This window comes from Sceloporus occidentalis, unplaced genomic scaffold (genome assembly GCF_023333645.1).
Source record: "Sceloporus occidentalis isolate IW3139 unplaced genomic scaffold, rSceOcc1.0.p SCAF_1, whole genome shotgun sequence".
Classification (NCBI taxonomy): Eukaryota; Metazoa; Chordata; class Lepidosauria; order Squamata; family Phrynosomatidae; genus Sceloporus; species Sceloporus occidentalis.
In genome coordinates this window covers 196,917,063-196,940,417 of record NW_028316981.1, presented here as the reverse complement: position 1 = coordinate 196,940,417, position 23,355 = coordinate 196,917,063, and the positions used below count along the sequence as shown (strand labels likewise).

At 38.4% G+C, this 23,355-nt stretch overlaps 1 protein-coding gene across 2 annotated transcripts in view; it reads right to left on the bottom strand.

Annotated features, from left to right (window-relative positions):
* LPAR1 (lysophosphatidic acid receptor 1) overlaps positions 1–23,355 on the bottom strand; it is a 70,528-nt gene that overhangs the window by 11,291 nt on the left and 35,882 nt on the right. Inside the window, exons 2-3 of one of the 2 annotated variants that reach the window (XM_089488243.1) lie at positions 23,011–23,173; positions 16,229–16,976 (exon numbers count right to left, since the gene is read on the bottom strand). In XM_089488243.1, the coding sequence (XP_089344369.1) occupies positions 16,229–16,976; positions 23,011–23,070 (808 nt within the window). In that variant the 5' untranslated portion in view covers positions 23,071–23,173. Of the gene's footprint in view, positions 1–16,228; positions 16,977–20,348; positions 20,396–23,010; positions 23,174–23,355 lie in introns of those variants that run through there. The other variant, XM_089488248.1, reaches the window with a different exon arrangement.

Genomic DNA, 23,355 nt, shown 5'->3' with positions numbered 1-23,355 from the left:
GCAGCCCCTAAATTTAGGGGATTATTATTTTGAGAGAATGCCACAAAGTAATCCTTTGGAAACTTTTCCCCACATGGAACATAAAACATACACAAGTCAATCTTTCATGATCTTAACCAAATACATTTTTTTTAAAAAACTATCATATTTACTGTAAAAGTGTGTGTGTGGGGGGAGATAGGCCCTAAGAATGAGTATCTGGAAATGCCTAGAGCTATTTTGAAAGTAGGACCACAATTGAAATAAATACGTTGCCATTTTTTCTTGCAAGGCATGAATGTGCAATGCAACCATGTTACTGCAATTTCTTTGTTGCACCACAAGAGGTCTCCTGAGGCATGAAATGAACAGCAGACCTGCAGAGAAAACTAGTAACAACAGTCCCATAAAAAAAGGCCTAAATACCCTAAAGGCACCGGATCCTGTCTGATCATGGAAGCAAAGCTGAGTTAGCTCTGGACAGCACTTGGATAGGTTCTGTATGCTATTTTTCAGAGGAAGGAACTGGCAAAACCATTTTGAGTACTCCTTGCCTAAAAAAAACACCCTATGAAGTCATGGGGTCAACAGGTGACCTGGAGGCAGATAAACACAATAGCACATTTACCACAATGCCTGATATTTAAGAAATCCAAGGGCTTTGTCATTTCTCTCATTTGATCTTCACAGGCAGAAAAAGCCTTAAAATGTTTGTTGCTAACTATTTAAAATGCAGCTTATGACTAGAAGTTCAATGATGCAGCTACCCCTGAATATGATACTCTTGTTTTTGTTAATTTTGACCAGAAATAGATGGTCCAAAAGAACTGCACATGCCCAGCCCCAATCCAGGTCTCTACTGTGGTTTTGAACTGGGCTGGCAAACACCTTTTTAGCTTGGTTCTTTGAGGAAGATTTGGGTCCAGTGCAGTTATCCTCTGCATTCAGAGTCCACATCATCTAAATGCTACGCCCCAAATGAGGCTGGAACTGGGTTTGAGAACTGGGCTATGACTCTGGGGCCCAGGATTTGATTCCCCGCTTGTCCATGAAACCTGGGTGACCTTGGGGAATTCACATGCTCTCAGCCTCAGGGGAGGCAATGGCAAACCTATTCTGAATAAATCTTGCCAAGAAAACCCTGTGATAGGTTCGCCATAAGTTGGAAATGACTTGAAGGCACACAATAACAACAACAAGCAACAATAAAACAGATGCAGGACTATTTTAGTACGTCTCTAATTCATGTCAAAAAAATTTAAACAAGTGAAATTGCATAAATTACAACATAATTTAAGGAAACAATTTTAATTTGGGTGTTTTCAGTACCAGCACCAGTACCAATAGTTTCTCTGCATTTCAGTTTGATCTCTGACTATATGTTAGTATTACTTTTTCTGCATAAGTGTACTGCCTTATCCTGGAACTCAATATTAATTATGCCCTCTCATTCATTCATACATATATACATATATATATATATATATATATGCGCTGGATTTCTAGATTTTTGCTTATTCCTTTGTAAGTGTTAGGTTTGTGTGAGGCCAAATCTAACTGGCTAGTCTCAGCAACAGTAAACACAACAAACAAGATTTACATAAACACTGACTTCCCACTCAGCAATTGATTTCATGGATCTTCTAGTTGGAACTAGCAATGAGATCCAGACCTGTGAGTATGGCACACATTTTCAGAAGGAATTATGAAGGTGAAGGAAAGTATCCCAAAAAAACAATCAGCACAGGAAGTGAATCAATTTATATTGTGATTATATGTTTTTTGTTGATAATGGGATGGTGAACTTGAGAAATAGAAAGGAAAAGGGAGAATATTGTGGGTATTTGTCTAGATAAATGCAACAAGGTTTGTTCTTTTGTAATGATGTGGGGACCCTCAATAGTGACAGAGCACAAGCTGAGGTGTCAACTGCACCAATTCTTTGCACCATTTTCAATGACAGGTGATATAAAAATAAGCTGGTGTGGACATCCAAATTTTGCAGGATTATTTTGTTGACCTTTCGGTTTTATTTTGTTTCAGGGCTTTACACCACATCTTATTTTAAAACTCTTTTTTAAAAAGAAAAATGGCAGTCAACTCTGCCCAGCCTTCATCACTACAGCAAGATACAGGTTGAGGATCCTTTATCTGAAATGCTAGAGACCAGAAGTGTTTTGCATTTTGGATTTTTTTCAGATCTTGGAATATTTGCATATGCATATCTTGCAAATGGGACAAAAAGCTAAACATGGTATTCATTTGTTTCACATACACCTTATACACATAGCCTGAAGATACTGTAATTTTATACACAATATTTTGTTTTGTGCACAGTGAACCATCCGAAAGCAAAGTTGTGACTATCTCAGCCACCCATGTGGACAATTCTGGATTTTGGAGTATTTTGGATTTCCATATAAAGAATACTCAGCTTGCCTTTCTGTGCTGAGATTAGCACTTAGTATTAACACTGTTTTTCAAAGCTGACAATGTATCAGATAATGTCAGATATCAGGTATCACATGTGCACTAGCTGTCAGTCAAACATGCACTGTAACACAATCTTTCTAGGATATCTGAAGTATGTATGTGTTTAAAAGAAAGAAACAGTTATTAGGACCAACTGTTCAGTGCGGAATAGAGGTAAGAGAGACCTCAACTTGTTTCAATTCAGAGAGAGACTTCCTCTGTTGGTGCCCCTTCAATAAGACAATACTTTTTAAAAATGTCAGGAGTTCAGGATTAGTTAATAAATGTTGAATGGATCGGCTGCAGCAGAGGAAGGTGAGAGAAATCCTGGGTGCATGGCTATTTGGGACAGTGATTATTCTGGGGCTTATTTAGAGTTAAACCTAATATGGGCAGGGCACAATAGGAAAGCATGTAACCATCAACTGAGAGGAGGGGAGAACCTGTAAATCTAAAAAAAAAAAAAATCACTTTTTTACTTGCAAAAACAAGCTGTTTTGGGAGTTCCAGTAATACATTCCAAGAAAGGCAACATCCCAAGTTATTTAACTGAAAATACACTGGGTGGTATCAGGTAGTGTCTCACCACTGATGCAACGCATCCATCTGCAAACCAGAGAGGATATCCTGGGAGCACCCCCCACCCACCCAGAACAGAATAAGGAAGAGAACTGCAGAGGGAGAATAGAAAGCTGAAAATCACCCTTCCTGGTGGATGATGATGATCACCAAATGGATAACACTCAAATGATAAGGATTACAACTAGGTTTGTACATATACCTGTACAAATGGAGGGTGGGATAAATCAAATATTTGCTAACAAATTTATTATTGGGAAGATTGGGATAAGAATCATGCAACTCTACTGCAACTGTTCCCATTCTTCATCTCTGGCTACGACTGCTGGGAGCTGATGTCCAACAATTTTGGGGGAACTGCAGGATTCCCCTCCAGTGTGGATATAATCAAATCCAGTCTGGATGGTTTACAAATTTGACATTACAGTAGGGATTACAGAGACTGCCAGTTCTTTTCTACATGCAAAGGTCTCCTGGAATAGTATCATAAAACCTACCTCAGCTTCAAAAGAAGTAGCATTTTAGTATGTTATGGCAAACACAGATGTAGCTCTTACAGCAGTACTGCTCTTAGATTAAAGGGGGAAACAATCATTTTTTCACCCAAGAAAGTCCATTCCCACGCTGTGTTCAAAGGAGTCTATAATTAAGGGTGGAAGTACACATTGTGTTCAGTCCTTGGTTCTTTTTAGATACCCCTTGTCACTGTATACAATGAAGCCATTGAGGCGACAGTTTGAAAAAGAATATTCATTCTCATATCATTTGCATAATATGGGCGGAGGCACTTGGGAAAGGGAATTTTAAGCAAGAACGCAGAATGAGAGAAAGTGTTAGGAAGACCTAATCCTCCATGTCAGTCTTCTACTTCATACTGAGGCCTCAGCAGCTGTATTGTATAAATGATGGAGTCTACAAAAATTAAATTAAATTAAAAAATCATGGAACCACATGCAGCTCTAGTTCTTCTATAAAAAGCAGAACATTTCTCTTAGTAACAAGGTGTCATATTCTTGTCTTTGTATGTTAAGTAAATTAAGATAAAAATGTTGTCTGCTCTCTATTTCAAAATGCACTGATCTGATTTTTTCTTTCTGGAGTAATGCACAGAACTGAAATGTTGTCAGTCTTTGGTTTCTGCACATCTTCTAGTTTGAGATACATTGTTCCAGATTGTAAATAAAATCCACATTTTAGCTCAAAATGCACACACAAAAATGTACTTTGGGATTAAATGTACAAAAATGTATGACAAATGTTTTTATATATACTCAGCTATATTAAAAATTAATTAACCACTTATATATTGCAAATAAAATATCAACTCTGATGATATCATCAGTTTTATGTCTACATCTACTTGCCTGTTCCTTGACAATAATATGCAACTTCTATTACCCCAAGAAGGTTCCTATGGCTATAACTTGGAGAAGCTGAGGTAGGGAGAGACACATGTTTCCTCACAGTGGATGGATGAGCTTGGTGCAAGAGGGAATGGCAACATTTTGGCAATTGCTGAGAAATTTTGTCAACAGGCTTTTAGAACTGAAAATTTTTAAAGAAAGCGCTTTAAAGGGTGCTGTATTGCTTTGATTTAATTGTTTTAAATTTTTGTTTTATCATTTTATCCTTTAAGTTGTTTTAATATTGTTCAGGTTTTGTACTTGTTTGATATCATACACTGCCTTGAGTCTCAATTTTGGGGAAATGGTATGGTAAAAATAAAGGTAATTATTATTATCATCTGCATTTCAATCTTTCATTGGTTCCAAAGTAGAAATTTTGAAAAGGAGGTGTGTCTCCCACCCTAGAGAATAATATTAATAACAATATAATAATAATATTTATTTTTAGCCCGCCTCTCCCTGCAGATTGAGGTGGGTTACAGTAACAGATAGTAAAATACATAGTATAGTATATCATAAAATATCATAATCCTCCCAACCCACCACCAACATAAAATATAACATTTAGTTACAATTCAAAAACAATAAAGTTACAAGTTCATTAAAATTAGTTAAAACAGTTAAAGGATAGGCAGACAACAAAAATAGGTATGGGCAGACAGGGTGGTCTTATTATTTTTGGAGGTCAGTCAGTCAGGGATGGCTTGCCAGAAGAGTATATTACTCATACATTCACGATGAGGATGATTGCAAAAACCATATTCGTGTTGAGTCCCAGAGGTATAAACTGGGGAGTAGAAAAAACTTACTGAATCTAAAAATCTGCATTAAACCACAACACCTCCAATATCCACAGACACCCATAAGTCTAACTTTTTAATACTAGGCAATTTAATATCCTAGGGAAGAACAAAGCATTGGTAAAATCTGTGAAATTTATTCTAGCATTCATCACTGTTTCTACATGGTCTGTACTACATCATACAAGAACTGTGTTTAAGAGCAGATTAGAGCAGTGTTGACCAACCACTTAGGCAAGTGTATCATAAATCAAGGCCAAAGTACCACAGCACTTGTCTGGTATGTATAACACAGCTCCCTGTGCCAATGCATAAATCTGCCTACAGCAACAATGGCACAAAAGGCAGAATGTTGAGGTATGTAAAGGCAAACTCTTCATAAACTTGAGGAAGCAAACAAACAACAATTCCAAAACTCACTGATCTTGAGAATTGGCTCAGTGTTTTTCCTAGGCTATCACAGTCATCTTCTTTTTCTTCTTACTTACGTTGCAACAGCAGCAACAGAAAAGTCTCTATGGTACAAAACAGATGGGGCTCAATGGAGTGGTGTGAGGTCGCGCCAGTGCCGTTTGCACCAGGACCACAGCAACCATATATGCCCAGTCCCAATCTGGGCCACTGCCATGGACATGAACTAAGCTACCGGAAGGAGCAGATTCTATCTGAAGCCACGTCATTTTGCCCGTGTGTTTCAGGCACAAGTGACCTTCATACTCAACCCTTAAACACTAAAATAAAATGCCTTGGAGACTGAAATGCTTATGTCTCTTCTGCCAGGAAACCTCTGAAGCTTATTTTATTTTATTTTAATACCACCTTTCTTCCAAAAAAGGGACCCAAGGCCGCTCACAATATAAAAGCACATCAAAACAATTTTTTAAAAAACAATTAAAATAACCTAATTAAAAACATCAAAGTTAAAATTTAAGACACACAAAAGTTAAAAACATAAAAATCTAAAACAATCCCACTCCTTAAATAAAACCAGGCTTGCATGAATTTAAAAAGTTAATGACTTAGTTCATGACTGTTTCTGTTACTATGGTTGCTCAGATGCCTGGAAACTACTTGTCCCAGACTTCAATGAGCTCACCCAGAATGCTATCATCAATAGTGGAACCCTGGAGAACTATATTTCCTACGTTCACTGGACCCTCAGAATTCTACTGTTCAAGGAATCAGGAAGCAAGGGAGGAACAGAGTCCTTATAGAGAGGCCTCTCCAATACCACAGATGCCTTACTCCATCAAAGCCCCCTAATCCTTATATTTTAACTTGCAGCATCAATTTAGAAGCCATATAGTCTAATGCTCATACTGGAATGTTTGCATGGAGATCACTAGAAGTGTGTCTGCAATTCTATACACACATACTTCATATATTCTAGGAATATATAATATTAAAAAATTAATCCTGAATATGCAATGACTCTGCATATTGTCACTCTGAAATGACAATGTTCTATGGCATGCGTTTTGTTTTGGACTGAGAAATACTCCCCAAAATAGACTACTTTCCTAAACAGACATTGAGCAAAGAATTTGGTACAATGAGAATTAATCCATGGTTATCATTCAATCCACAGTCAGCGTCTGAGGAAATAGACCAAGTATACAAAAGCTTATACAGTCTGCACTTCTTATACATGGGTTTTTTTATACACGGATTCAAGCATTCGCGGTTTGAAAATGTTCAAAAAAAGTATCAATTTCAAATATCAAACCTTAATTTTTCATTTTTTATAAGGGACACCATTTTTTGCTATGTCATTATATTTAATGGTACTTGAGCATACAGTACAATAAAGGTGGTCGTCCTAGAGGTGGCCTATCTATTCTGATTTCCACTAGAATCAAATATGCCTCTTTTCTGTTCCCCCTCTGACAGATTTGGCCAACTCTGTATTTGTTAAATTTAAAGATATCTGGCTATTAATTTAAAGATACTGTACATGGATTTTGTTATCCATGGGGGATCTTGGAACCAAACCCCAGCGTATAACAAGGGTCACTGTACTGCAACATCTTTCACTCAGTTAGTCTCAAAGGTGCTACAAGATCCCTTTGTATACTGATATTCTAGACTAATTAGTCCCTAAATTCTAGTGTCATTCAACCCATTATCCAACTCATTATCTAATATGTTGATCTTTCTCCCAGGGAAAGGCATAGTCTGAACTCAATTGGGTGCATACTTCTTTGCCTGCCAATACGGGTCACTGTGGGTTGATCCAATGTTGGGAGAGCCTGATTCCCCTCTAGTCCACAAATGGCACATGTACTTGCCTTGGCTGCAACATGGATTTTCTTTCTTCCTTTCCTTCCTCACCATTTATTCAGATGTTTTTCACTTAAAAACAACAACAACTATGTCCCTTGCAAATTTGTCTAATTAAATATTTATGTGACTTTTTAACTTAAAAATTAAACCTTGAAAAACCAATCTGGGAAAGAGTAGCAGCTTTATGATTCTCACAACAGGCCAGCCAATCAGGACTGCAACCTATCAGGACTTAAAATAAGTTAATCCATTACATATCAGTATATGTGCACATGAAATATGTATGTATGTATATATACACACACACAAAGCAAGAGTGAGATATATGATATGATACATTTTGCATTAGATGATGTGTGTATGCTTACTTCTGGTTATTGGAGTTATATCACCTCACCGCTAACAAAAAAAATAGCCTCAGAACTATTCGCTGTTTATTCCCACTCTATATTGAATAAAACTGCTATATAATTACTAATAATCATGATAAAATATGACCAATTTAAAGAGGATAATATCAGTGATAGCAGAAATGCTTACTTAAGTACTGACTGAAATCCCCAGTCTATGCATTTTAAAAATACACTCGCGGAAAAAAAGAAGACTTTCAAGGACTAAAATACTACTGCTCTTGTGTCAGGACAGAGCGTCTTTGATGGACAGGCACACATTGGTAAAGCCAACTCCTGAGTTTACAGTCTTGTTTTTCCTCACTGTTAGCAATGAATCAATATACAAGCATCATCACTGTTAGTCAGGGGTCAGATAGGGTTGGCAAAATAGGAAAAGCTTGCAAACGTAAATGCTACTTTAGCACTTTCCACTGACTGTTGCTGCAGTGCTAGTCCTTGAACTTCTTCACTCATTTAATCAGAGCAATTTGCAAAACAGGTTTCCATGACCTCAACTAGCTACCTTATTGCATGCATAAGTTTAAAAAATGCCAGCTGTCTACCCCTCGTGTCATCAATCCCTATGAAGCTATTGTGTCCATTCAAGTAACATCTGACTTATGGTGACCCTAAGGCGAATCTACCATGGCATGTTCTTGTTTGTTTAGAAGGGATCTGCTTTTGCCTTCCTCTGGGACTGATAGACTGTAACTTGCCCAAGGTTGCCCAGTGGGATTCCATGGCCAAAGAGGGATACGAACCCTGGTCTCCAGGATCTTCAAAAATAAAGTTTTGTTTTTACAGAGGAATCAGTTTGTGACTTTATGATCTATGCCAGTCACATTATAGTGTAGCTGTCAGGAAAAAAAAGGCCTTGGTGGTACAGGGATACTACCAAGATAATTATTAATACTAGAAATTATGATAACTAAGGGAAGAGAGAATACAAAACTGTGAGCAGGCCAGCATACAGATTTTGATCAGAAGCTTTGGGTATAATATGAAAAACCATTACACATGGGCAAAACTACCTCTTTTTCTCTCTCTGTTTCTGTCCAGTCCCCACCCCAACACACTGTAAAGTACTTGGATATAACCACTGTAGGAGGAATTTTAGCTACAGCTGTGCAAACAATGATCTGCTTTATCGGTAACTCAAAACCACTCAGAACCCATCTATCTTTCAAAATCTCTAGGTGCATTACAGCATACTGAGGAGTCAAATTCAGTAGAGTTCAAAGGAACTACACCTTCTCACCAGTGTCCTTAGTACTTAGTACTCTCTCCATGGACCGGACAATACCAAGTATATTTATTTATTATTTTATACCCAACAGTGCTCCACTGGATCTGTGTGGGTTAAAACTGAAGCAGTACTCAAATCTGTCCTCAAAAAGCTTAACATAATTAATTTATGTGAATGATGTGAAATCATTTCTAATTCTGTATAAGAAGAGATAAGTCTCGTTCAGCCATCTCTCATCTGGATAAGACAAGACATGACTTAAGTTTTCACTGTCCCACTCCATCTTATGCTCCTCCCTTTGCAACAGAAATAAACTTAGCAGCTCAATAAGAATTGAATATTGCTATTCAGTTATCTATGGTTTCCCATTTAATCTGAGCCAGGATATTTTGGTTAACAGCTTTTCAGAACAAGCCATGGCTTAATATCCTGGTTTGTTCTGAAGCTAGTAGTCACCATTTCCCATTTCGGGTGAAATGAGTAACGTAATGGAAGACTTCCTGGTTTGATCACTCACTTGTGCAAAAGGACTGTACAGAATCAAGCTATGCAGCCATAACATATGCAGCCTTTTAAATGCAGCCATTACTTTTGCCATAGCAATGCCACAGAAAATACCTTCTCCATGGCCTTCAATTCTTTCTCCCTCCTGCCTCATTACATTGCCATTTTCCTGTATCCTTAGTGGGTTCTTCTCAACCAATGGAGCATGTGGCAAAGCCATGTGTTAGCTGCTCCTAAGCAGCATAGATAATACACATCATTTTTTTTTTGGTCTGGGAATTTCCATACAAGAGACTAGCAACATCTGATTTTCAGTGTCTCAGCCCTGAACAAATTTACTTAGTGGGATTTTAGAGGGGCTTGGCTCCGGAAAACTATGCTTAGGATTTCAGTCTGCTTGAAGCACAAGTATGTGGCACCCACGTTCCAGCAAGTTCTCTTTTCTAAAGAGTATTTCAAGTATAAAACTTTCTTATTATAATTTGAATCACTGCCTGACCAAGGTCCATTTTCATGCCTATGTATGCTATATAAATCAATTCTATGCAAATGCCAGAGCAAAGAGGCACAGGGTGGAAAAAGAATTTTATGTTCTCTGTTACTTTAGAAATTTCAAAAGCAGCCTTGTTAAAAAGAGAAAAGGGCTCAAACTATGAAATCATTTCCTTCTGTTTAAAATATTGTACTCAAGGGAGGGGGGAAAGAGCATAATGGGGGAGGGGAAATCTCTTCTGTTTCAGTTTTGCCCTAAGATTCAACAATCTTGTGGGATGATGCACTGTGCCAGCTCCCAACTGTTCCAGCCAGAGGTTCAAGTCATCTTAGTCATGAATCAAAACAATGAAACCTCTTGTGAAAAGTGGCCAAATTCCACATCATCCATGCCACCAGGAGGAGATCTGTCCCCTGCCCCCTTTGGAGAAAGGAAAGCCATCCTATTCACACAATGAAAGACTGTAAGGAGATGGGAGACACAATGTCATTCATTTACTGCTGCAGATAAACAAGATTCATTTGTTTGGCCCTTGTACAAGTGCTGAGGGGAGGAAAATACATTCCGCTCATTCAAAAGACCCCGTCTCTCTCTCTCTCACACACACCAACTAAATTAGAAAGAGATGGAGAAAAAGAGAAGTTGCTTGAATTACGATGTGGGTTTAAATGGCTTCAGAGGTACTTGAAAAATGATGGCATTCGACCTGTTCTATATCTTTGGCCCGATGCAGAAGGGCAAAATGGGGCATGGTGGTGGCAATACCAGAGTTAGAGAGTGCGCACCATCCACATGCTCCCTAACCCTAGTTCATGGCGGCGGCAGCATCATGGTGGCCTCCTGTCCACATGGGAGCTGCCATGATGCTGGTGCCACTACCAAGCGCCCAAACGTGGCACACAGGAAGTGGCGTCATAACAGCCGCTTTTCAGGACCCCTTTTTAGGACCACGGAAAAGCAGCATTTTGTCATTATGGCACTGTGATGTGCGGACGCTAGGCGTCCGTCGCGTCAAAATGGCGGCGCCCATCTATACAGGTCACCACCATTTTGACGTATGGAAGATGTGCTTGGGTTGCAGGGTGTCTATAAGTGACGCCCTGAGGCAACCCTAGCACATCATCAAGACGTGCCACGAGGCCCATCTGTACCAGGCCATATTCATGTTTTAAAAGCCTGTCTGAATAAAAAGCCTGCTACCGGAAGGCCAACAAGGAGGGGGTCATTCTGGCCTCCCTGGCAAGGGAGTTCTGAGTCTAGTGGCAGCAACCGAGAAGGCTCTGTTGTGTCACCACCAACCATATGTGTCATGGTGTCAGAAATGAGAGATAATCTCTCCTGATGATCACAGAGCCCAAACTGGCTGAAACAGAAATATACAGTCTGACAAATAGCCTGGACCTGAGCTATCACTATCAATCAACTACCAACCAAGAGACACTTTTATTTTTCTACCATCCATCATTCAATTAGTTAGCAAATGAGGCATCTTCAGCATTAAACTCAGTACTCTTCTGTGTCACTGTATGACCTGTGCTACTAATATCTAATTCTCCATAGGGATGATTTAGAGCACTTCAAGCCTTGATGTTGACCTCACCATAGACTGCAAAAAGAATGCAAATATTTTCTTACTGCTTTCCATCCAGTTCAAAGTGAGAGACTTCATTGTCTTATGCACAAATGCAATAACCTGGTACTAGACCACTACAACAGTCTCTGTGCTTTTTTCCTCTACAGAGAATTGTATGCAAGGTTTACCGATGCATAAAGCCCCAAGTTGATTTGGAAAAATGCATGCAACATGTGGATAAACATTCAGTAATCTTTTCCACACGAATGTCTGCGAGCATATATTAGGCCTATTTAGCTTTTCCAAGACCAGGAAATACAGTTCTGGCAGAGACAGACTGCTAATGTTGCCATTTGTGCTATATAGAAAGAAATGCCAGCTGTGGGATACTGGATTTTCCATTCATTTGCTCTTTTAATCATGGCAACCCTCTGAGTATGAAGGATAATTGGCAGGTTAACCTACTGTTTGGAAAACCCTATTAAAAGTTTCATTTGGGAGGAACCCAAGTGACTGATAAACTATAGCAGAATAACACGTTTGGAGGTGTTAGTTTTAAGGAAGTGCAGCATGTCTTGCGTTCTTTTGCTAATCTAGTGATGAATTCCGTACCACCTTGCTCTGATACAAAAAGAAACAATTTGCCTGAGGTCATAAGTCAAGTATGTCCAAATAAAAGCTACAGTACAGACTTCAGAAAAACATGATATTGCTGTATTTGGGTATTCTTATTTAAAAGCAGTTAACACATGTGAAAAACCAGACTACCTTTTGCAAGATTGCAATTAGCATTCTAAACATATTTATTCAAAAGAATTTCCCATCAAGCTCAACAGGGCTGACCTCTAATAACTATCCAAAATAATTTTTGAAAAAAATTATATCCTGCCTTTTTATTCCATATTCAATGTTTCTTCTTCAGATTTGTCATCTCTCACAGTCAAATGTCAAATGGTGAAACTCTTAGCTATTTCCTCAGGTTTTACATTAGTCATTTTAATACAACTAGCAATAGTAGCTGCTTAAGCATTAATTGAATTCTGACTTCCAATAGTCCTTGCCATATTGTTTGCAGAAATATAAATCAAGGCCGCCTTTCCAAATTGTGTTGGACTACAATCAGCCCAACTATCAAGACATATATGGTGAGGGATGATAGTAAATGCAGTCCACAACACTGTGTGTTTGCAAGATTGGGAAAAGCCAGAATAATGAAACAAAAATACTCTTATTTCTTAGTATTTTTCTTTGTTTTACAAAGATGCTGTGAACAGCAATTATATATATTTCAGTGTCATAGCCAATAAACAGTAAAGCAGGGGCAGGCAATTGTGCAAGGGACAATTTCCCTCCAAAGTTCTTGTGGACCCCCACCAATATGCCCAAATGCCACCATTTTCCTCTGGAACCCTTCTCAAAATGATTACCAGGAGTTATGTTGGCTAACTTCTTGGCACCTTTTTCAGAGGGATTTCAGATGAAAACATGTATTTTTAGGTAGTGCAAGGTTGTGGGTGCTGTGTGGGTAGGGTGTTTTGGTGTTTATTTGTGTGTGTGTGTGTGTGTGTGTGTGTGCATGTTTTCATATGTTTTGGGTCTTTTCTGTCAACTCTGGCTGAAAATCATACTATTTTTTTAAATGGGTGTGCTTGGATGACTACTGGAGGGCTTCAAGAGCTACAGAAGTGGGTCCAAGGGATGCATGTGGTCTGACCATTCATGTAGTAAAGGATGGTGAACAATGATTGCATCCTCCCCCTTTTTAGGCCTGCCGAAACTACTGCAAAAAAGGGAGATCTCTTGCAACAGAAAGCCTGAAAAAGCACTTTCATCCCACAGAGACCTCTCCAGCCAGCAGGGAGGGAAAGGAGGATGAAGGGTGCTCAGTAGGCAATTCAGCCAATAAACATCACACTATAGATAAGTCACCAACCACAGATCTTTTATGCTCAGTATTGGCTCTGGAGATTTGGAGAGGCATGCCTTCTTTAAAGGTACAATGCTACAAAATATTACTGTTCTAGCATAAACAGTATGCCCTCCCATCCAGCAAAGAGAAAGAAGTATGCTCTTTAACTGAAGCTGGACAAACACACGTTTTTAAAAAACATTTTTGCTGAAATGTTTCTTGAAATTAAAAACAACAAGAAGAAATGAATGAAATGTTTCTGTTTGTCCTGGGAATTGTGTATAGATGTTCCATGAAAAGGGAAATGTCATGGGAATGGTTTTGGCTGGAAAATCAATGTAGGGTTTGTTTCTGAAGATATTTCTTCTCCCCTTCTCCCCATTCCCCTTGCAAACAAGTTTCTTCTGGAACATATGCTAAAGAAGGGACCTAAGGAAGTTTTCACATCCCTCTTGTGCCAAAGAAACTATTTCAACAGTTTTGGTGCATTTAAATTTGACAGGTTGCTATGTTGCTTGCAATGGGTGCTGCCGACAAAAGGCTCATTTAACTAAGTCAAGCGGAACAAGTCCAAAAATTGCATGCCAGTTTTCCACTTGAATATAAGAGAACTTAGAGACCATGTGTGTAAAGTAAGTGGCATCACTCATATCTAGGCAGCAGAAAATGCATCAAAATGCAGTGAATTTGATGACATAATAATGTATAATATTCTATAGAAATGATGTTTTAGGTTTATATTCTGTATGCAGCAGACTGCTGAATATTCTAATCAAATTATATTTTGGATAAAATATGTTAGCCAGGGTGCTCACCTGCTACTTCACATCCAACTTACCAAGCCAACTTGTCATAGGGAGCTTTATGTACTAGAGAACAAAATCAATTCCTTTTATTCTGCAGAAACCCAATAATGTTATTAAAAAGGGGGAATATTTTAATGTATTGAAATCGAAAGCAGTGTGCATAGGAATATTATAATATACATTTTAATTCATCAAGAAAAGACTGTGTAATGAGTCATGATGTTTAATTATTTAGGAAGTATTACCACATGCCAATTACAAGCTTAACAACTACTATCAAAACAAAGTAAAAGCTACCACTATTGACCAGTGAGGCTCACAATGGTATTAGATATGACTAACACTAAGCAACCAAGAATGTTTCATCCTATTTTGAGAAAAGCTCTGGAAAACAGTCAGGGTACAAACTGTGGCTGCTTTTTTAAAAAACCAAATCAACAGAATTATTATTATTATTATTATTATTATTATTATTATTATTATTGAATAACTGCCAACCTGCCAAGACACTCTTAGTTACACACGCCAGGCATTAAGTACCAAGCAAAATTTGTTTCTTCTGTCTTGTTGTACCCAAACAACAGAAGTCCTAATAAATATTTTCACATAAGATTTTTATATATTTATTAGGACTTTTGTTGTTTGGGTACAACAAGACAGAAGAAACAATATACACACACAGATCTTATGTCTAAAAGTATGACACCATCAGGAATGAAGTTTGTACATTGCACCCCCCTTTCCATACTCTCTAGCACTAACAGAAATTTGGGCTTATATGACTTAGGGGGTGTACAGACTGGCCATTAAGGCTGGCCTAGGGGTGGAGTCAGAGTGGGGCATCTGCACAATGCATGCCCCGACTCTGTCCCCAGGCCAGCATGAATCAGCGCGCTGCACCATGCAGCACATAGGGTCACGACACTCTTCTGGCACTGTGTATATGTGATGCAGCGCCAAAGGAGCACTGAAAAGCCACGGCACCAGCGGCTATGGCACTCTTTCCAGAGTGCAAAAAGGAGCCACTCCTTTTTGTGCCATGGAAAGGTGAGATTGGGGCCGTGGCATGTAGTTGCCGCAGCCCTGATCTGGTGCTAAAAGGGGTGGTCTGTACCCAGCCCACAGATGCATCACTACAACAGCTTCCTCCTCTATGGGATATTGCAGGAATAACCAAAAAGTGGTTCCAAAATAGCATCAATCTAGTGGTATAAGTATATAAAATAGGGTGTAACTGGTATGGCTGATAATATAGCAAGAGGAAAAAAAGAAGAGATATCTCTAAAGCATGCAAAAGTTAAATTTTGACTAAGTGGTAACATAAACAGGATGGGCAATGTCTTATAGTCCAGGTTTCTCTTGTTGGCCCAGAGATCTACTGTGCAACACCAGATCCCCTCACAAGAGGTTTAATGTTATTCTTTCTGTCATCACTATGGCAGTGGTGTGGTGCTGTCCCTAGTAGGTTGCAGTAAGAAGCATAGCCCACCCTCTACTCTGAATCTTGCTTGACACTGATATAAAAACAGCATATCAATTCAGTTATTCATCTCAAAGAACAGAGTATGATTTGAAATATTTCATACTAAGATGTGACAGATGAAATTACTACTGAAATGGGAAATATTTCTGTGGACAGGGCAATGTATACCTCTGGATGGATGTTTTATAGTATAAAATCCTTTCAGCATGTAGTATTTTCATAAAATACAATAGTGCATGAGTAAAGAGGTCTTAATGGTATTTCATTAGGACAGCTGTGTGAAACATTGTCATAGCTACTCACCAAGTACAATGACCACAGTCTTCAGAAGACTCATCATGGTGTCCCGATTCCTACGGGGTCCAGAACTATGCCGAGACATTCTCATAGTCCTCTGGCGCACGTATCCAAAGATATGAGCATACAAGACCACCATGACTACAAAGGTGACCAGGTTGAAAATAGCCCAGAAAACCAAGTAAGAGTCACTGTAGAGTGGTGCCATGTTGGAACAGTGAGTGAGGTCACAGATGCAATTCCAGCCAACACTCGGTATAGCACCCATAACAATAGCCATAGTCCAAATGACAACAATTACCACTACTACTCGGCGATTACTCATCCGTGTATGTAGCTGCATACGGAACACTGTGATATGCCTCTCAATGGCAATGGCCAACAGGTTGGCAACAGAGGCTGTCAGGCTGGTATCAATGAGACCCTGACGAAGGAGCCAGGTGCTTACAGTCAATCTTCTAGTGTTGGGTCCTGTGTTGAACATTAGATAAAAATATGCCAGCCCTGCAAAGAAGTCAGCAGCAGCTAAATTAGCCATTAGATAATAAATAGGAAAATGAAAACGCCGGTTGACGTAGATAGCCACCATAACTAAGAGGTTGGCTAGCATGATGAAGACACATACTGTAATCCCAAGGCCCATCACAAGCTTGCTCACAGTGTTCCATTCAGTGGCTAGGTATTTCCCGCTTTTGTTATAAAAAAAGGCAATGGTCTCATTGTAGTAACACTGGGGTTCACTCATGGCTGTGGACTGAAAAGAAGAAGAGAAAAAAATATTAATATTGAGAATGTGAATGTCCTGCAATAGCAGACAAAAAAAAAAAAAAAACAAAAAAAAAACAAAAAAAAAAAACAACCCTCTTTGGAAAAGCCAGCTCAAAGTAGAAAAACAGTAACTATATATATATATATATATATATATATATATATATATATATATATATATATAAATGAATTACAACATAAGAAAATGTAACATTCAGCTAATGGAGTGTCACATCAATACTGTCTCGCTTGCTAAATCACTTGAGTTGCCTGCTCAGATCACATTTATTCCAGTTTAAATGCTACCCTTTTCCAGAAAAAAATGCAGAGGGTTATTGTCTGATAACATTGCTAAGCATGATCCATTAATGATCCCTAGCCCCATTTTGGGGAATTACAGTTCTCTAGGGAGCAGGAACAACTGCTAAAGCAGTTTATGTTGTGTGTGTGTGTGGAATTGTTTAAAGTTTAAAGCTTGTGTTCTCTCCAATGGAAGAGGGGGATCATAATTCCAAGTGGGGGGAGGAAAGGATGGCGTATATCTAACTCAATACATTTGTAAATTTTACACATATAAATGTTTGAGAAGAGGAAGAGGAGGAGGGATCAATTCCTCCAAGTCTCACACCTGCCCTTGAGCAACTCTAGCCTGCCTCGCTCTGCTCCTGCCCCACCATTTGATACCCACAGCACAATACAGTGTTGGATAACTAACCATTAAAGCTGCAGATACCACTGACTGTATTTGGTATCCTTGCTTCCTGTGCAAAACCTGTGCTCTACCTCTGATCTTTGCTAACTACACTTCTTGACTGAGAGTGGAAAGACAGAAAGGATGCATTGATTCAGTTATGCATATGGTCAGATTCTTAGACATTTCAGACTGAGAATTTTTCACACTTGATCCACTGAGCAATCTTTGTAGCTCTCCCCATACTGGTATACTTGTAATGGATCAGTGCCCTCTAACTGAAATAAATGCATTAACCTTGCATTTGAAGACTGAAAGAAGTGAGGAGTGAGAAAAGAAAAGAGAGAAGCAGATAAGTGATCAAGTGACCAAGAGGTTGTAAGATAAACTATCCTTTGAAACAGCCTTTCCTACTCTGATTTCAAAGCAATAATGCTTTTAAGCCTTGCTGTTCATGTTGGGAAAAATTCAACACAACTTTAAAATGACAGAAAAGAGCCCTTTAAAAGGAGACAGTAACAGCTTCCCAGTGCTGGCCTCCATGCTGTTCTCTGTAAATCATATGGCTTAGCCCTACATTAATGCTTGATCAACAAGTTAATTCACGATAATGTAAAGAATCAGACTATTTCAACTATTAGTGTTTATGCTACTGAATTAATTTTCCAATTTGTAATTGTCATAATGGTTTCAAACTAATATTCCAAAGTTTGGATCTTTTTTTTTTTGGGGGGGGGGGGGGGGCTAATACAGCAACAACCGTTTGAAGTTGCCTATCCTGATGTAGACATTTTACTGAATTTCAGTCCATCATCCTATCCATGTTTTCTGTTTACAAAAAAATAAAAAATAAAAAATAGCAGACCAGAACTTTTTTGTTCCAACCAATGTAATATATTGGGGGAAATGTCCAGCAGTGTGTGTGTGTGTGTGTGAGAGAGAGAGAGAGAGAGAGAGAAACATGATGCAGTGCTATGCTTGGCATGTCAATAGGCTTGGGCACATTTGTGGGAGCCAACTGGAATTCTCAATGGAATCCAGAAACACAACAAGTGTACTCTAAGCCCTAACATTAACCCTTAACATAGTTCAGAGACTCACAGGGCACTAAATAAACATTTGAGTATTCTCTCCACCTTTTTTTTGTCCTTGTGCACAAAGGATATGTAGTTCTATATCCACATAATTTTAAAGTGTATTTAAATCAGGTTTTTCATGGGATATACAATACTTAGGGGATTCATTTATTTTTTTAGATTTGATGTATACCTCACCATTCTCCCAGGACAGGACTCAAAATGGCTATAATTACAAAATGTTATTCTTCTACCTGTTCTAGAAATACTCCGTAATTTCTACACCCAGAGAAACTAAAGTATCTTAATCAGTATAATGTATCTGCTTACTGCCCTTGGTGTTTAATATTTTACACACTGGAGAACCAACCTGAACATCAACTGCAAATATGTAGAATTATAGGCTTTTGTCGTTGTTGTTGCATTAAATAAATATTTCCCAACAACTAATGGTGAAGATGTGTTGTTGTTGTTGTTGTTGTTGTTGTTGTTGTTATTATTATTATTATTATTATTATTATTTATTAACCTTTATTTATAAAGCGCTGTAAATTTACACAGCGCTGTACATGCAATCTTTTTAATTGGCCGGTTCCCTGCCCTCAGGCTTACAATCTAGAAAGTGGCACTTAAGCTGCATCTGCACTGCAGAAATGCAGGTTGGCACCACTTTAACTGACATGGTTCATTGCTATAGAATTCTGGGAACAAGAGTCTGTTGTAGAACTAGAGCTCACTGAAAGAGAAGACTAAATATCTCACAAAACTACAGTTTCAAGAATTCCATAGCATTGAACCATGGCAGTTGAAATGGTATCAACCTGGATTATTTCTGCAGTGCAGATGCAGCCTAAATTTTCTATCCTTCCCATTCTCACCTTTTTTATCCAGTCCAAATCATACTCCCTGAGGTTGCTACTTCATGTGGTTCAAAGTACACATTTTGTCAGCTGAAACCTACAAAGGCAAAGTTGCTGAGTGGGACAGGTAAGTGGGACCGGAGAAATGTCAAGCAGAGAAAGATATGAAGCACCTTCATCACTTCTATACCTTTAAGCAATACTTCCTGTAACTACTTTTTAAACAAAACAAAAAAATTGTAAACTATACACACTAGAGCTTAACTTATGATCTGGGCCTGCAAATGGATATGAAAATCTAAAGACATTCATGTTGGAGGAGTATGATTGTTGAAGAATATATAGTGGATATAGTGTATTTTGCTTTGGGCAATTAAGGATACAACAACCTAGCTTCTACCATCCTTCAGTCAGAAGGACCAGCTAATTGGTATACACCCAGCTTGCCGTGAATTAGAAGCAAACAATTATTTCAGTTAAAATCCAATTTAAGGCATGGGCAAAGGGTTGAACTCTATGAAGAAAATAATTTTAGATATCATATTCCAAATGTTATGTTTGCTTGCTTATTAAAAAACCAAAGAAAACAAGTCTTCAAATAAAATTCTAGTTTGAATATCATCACCTTTAAACCTATGCAGAAACTTCTTACAAATTATTTTAATTTCAGCAAGTAAAACATTATTATTTACATCTTCAAGGAGTAAAATAAAGAGCCAAGAAAATCCTACCATTTTCTCCAATTTGCAGTTCAATGGGAGTCATGCACCAACTGTCCTCGAGAGAGGTAATGTGGGCTGAATAGTATGTATGGCAAGGGAAATTCTGAAAACCATGTGTTAAAAAGAAACTTTAGCAACTGAAAGGCTATGGAAAGAACTGTGTGTCAGGAAGGTCAGAGACTTAGTTGGAAGCTATGATTACAAACATTCAGAGCCCCTGTTGGAAGCTATGATTACAAACATTCAGAGCCCCTGTTGGAAGCTATGATTACAAGCCTCCACAAACTGCGGGTAGAAAACCAAAGAGGGTGTCAACCTTCCTTACTATTTATTCATTGTGAAATTACTACAAGGGCAAGCGGGGAGCCTTCAAGAAGGGGAAAAATAGAATATACACATGGCAGTCATACTATTCTTAACTTCTGATTTGTTTAAGAAAGAGTTAATAAATAGCCTGAACTCGAAGTGTCAGATTCTCAAAGGAATACCTCATGTTGTTTATTGCAGTTGCTTATATAATTTCCATAGCAAGCTCCTTCAGTGAAGATGACACTGTGCTAATATGAACGTGTTAATTAAGTTTGAGGACCAAATTATCATTTGATAAATGGATTTGTCATTTGTTGAACGAGTTGGCTCACTAAATCCAAAATCTCGAATAACCCCTGCATGAGAGTGACTATCAGTTGTTTTGAGGAGTTGTAAGGTATTTAATTTGTCTCACATACTCAACTCCTCTTGTTCTCCTAGCTAGCCATTATTAGTGGATTCCCCCCCCCCCCCCCAGTGTTGGCTGCTTTTTTCACACATATCCTGCACTTACCTGTGCATTAAATAGTTATGAAATGGGAGTAAGCAAAAATATTGATTCAAAATATTTGTCACCCTTTGGACAAAGAACAAGCAGTTTTCTTAGGAATGATCAGAAAATTCAGTTTTGACTGCAAAGAACAATAATAGTCATCTAGTCATCTCAGTGCCTTGTATTTACAAAGAACATCTAAAGCCTTCCTTACTTTCATGGATCTCACCGCGCTGGGGGCGGGGGGGGGGGGAGTAAGCAAATATACAAATAAGTAAACAGAATCTGATACCCTGAAAACAATGGGTTCTCTATCAATGAACCACTGAGTTCAGGTGAGGGAAAGCCAAAATTCAATTGCATTCTGTCCTCTAGTGTAAAGTTTACATCTTCTAAATGTTGTCATGGGCTGCATTTGCACTACAGAAATAATCCAGGTTGACACCACTTCAACTGCCATGGCTTAATGCTATGGAATCCTGGGAGCTGTAGTTTGTTGTGGCACCACCACTGTCTGACAGGGAAAGCTAAATGTCTTTCAAAACTACAGTTTCCGGAATGTCATAGCATTAAGCCATGGCAGTTGACATGGTGTCAACCTGGATTATTTCTGCAGTACAGATGCAGCCATTTGAAAGAAGAAACCTGTGGAACACTCCAAATTCTCCCTTCTTATGTTGATTTGGTTGCTTTAAAGGGGATTTTCTCACTGATTCTCAGTCACTTCCATTCATCTCCAAAAAATTAAGTAGGGTCTCAAAGAGATGGGCCTGATAAAATGGGCCAAAGCTGCTCTGGTGCCATTTGTACCCGGGCCATGGCAGTTTTGAAACAGGCTGGCAAAAAGAGCAGGTTTTTTCCGCTCCTTTTTGGTCCAGTTCTTTTGCCTTGGAGAAGCAGTGTCTAAATCCCAGGTCCCCAACAAGCCACGATGACGGACCTTTTGCCCCATCTGTTTGAGGCCTAGATTAATTATCATGGGTTTGGGATCCCCAGATGTATTTAGTGTGCTGACTTCTATAACAGAAAGACACAGAAAAAAAAATGTAAGACAAACTTCTTCTCTGAAATTGTGTGGATTGGTCTACACAGTGCTGTTTCTTCACATGGTGTGTAATCTGGTGAATATAAATTCATTTTGTGGAATAATTTATTCCATTGCCTTTCTCCGTGAAACAGCAAACTGCTACCAGGAATGTTTGAGAGGGCTATTTAGAGAAGCTAGAGGACAGTCCATGTGATCAAATGATACATGCAAAGTAACTCTCCAGGTAAATAGGCATCAAATGGAGGCAGTTTCAAAATGGGCATTATGTGGTGCCAAACTGTGGGAACTGATGGATACTGACTGATTATTAACCTGTTATATTTGACTTTAGAGTTATCTTTTCTTTGAATAAAACCTATCAACAAAAGCAATTTAAAAAGCTGTATCTTATCTAGGATCTCCCTGTTCACAAGCCCTAAAAGATTAGCTGAGAATCTTAATTGTTTCTGCAACATTTTTGTGGACAAAAAACATGATGACTTCTGTACTGCAAAATAAGATATGGCTAATATGCTATATCTCTAACTACCCATCACTTACAGTATGTTAGCTAGCATTTGTTTGTTTGTTTGTTTGTTTGTTTAAAAAATCCAGTTCTGATACACTCTTGAAACCAGTCCAGTGTAGATATGTAGAGGTCTAATTGGTGGTATATGAGTTAGAAAAAGCTTTAAAATTTCTTTCAGTTTCAGTTCCTTCTAGGCTGACACAATGACCATTTAGCACAGCTCACAATTCCTTAGAAATTTAAGCCTGACAACTGTGCTGACATATAGCATTTGCTTAAGCTCCACTGTTAAGTTTAGAAATGTTTCCATTACCTCAATTAGCTGTGGTTGTGTCATCATAGAAAACGGCACTTCAGCTGAAGGATCTGCCATGATTACACAACAGATGAGTGGTCTTTTGACCCTATCACGTGTCAAATGTTTGGATAAAGTCTTGAGATTCTTCGTCAGTTCTTAATCATGCTGACATCTGGACCTAGAAGACAGAAACATGCTTAAGTAATTTATAAAAACCTAAATCTAAATCTAAATCTTTACAATTTGTAAAGTGATAAAAGGCTATTCTCTGGTTTTCTACTACATATTTTTAACTTACTCAATTTTTGTGGATAATCACTTAACAGAAAGCAAAACCTAACAAATTGGAAGACAATATCA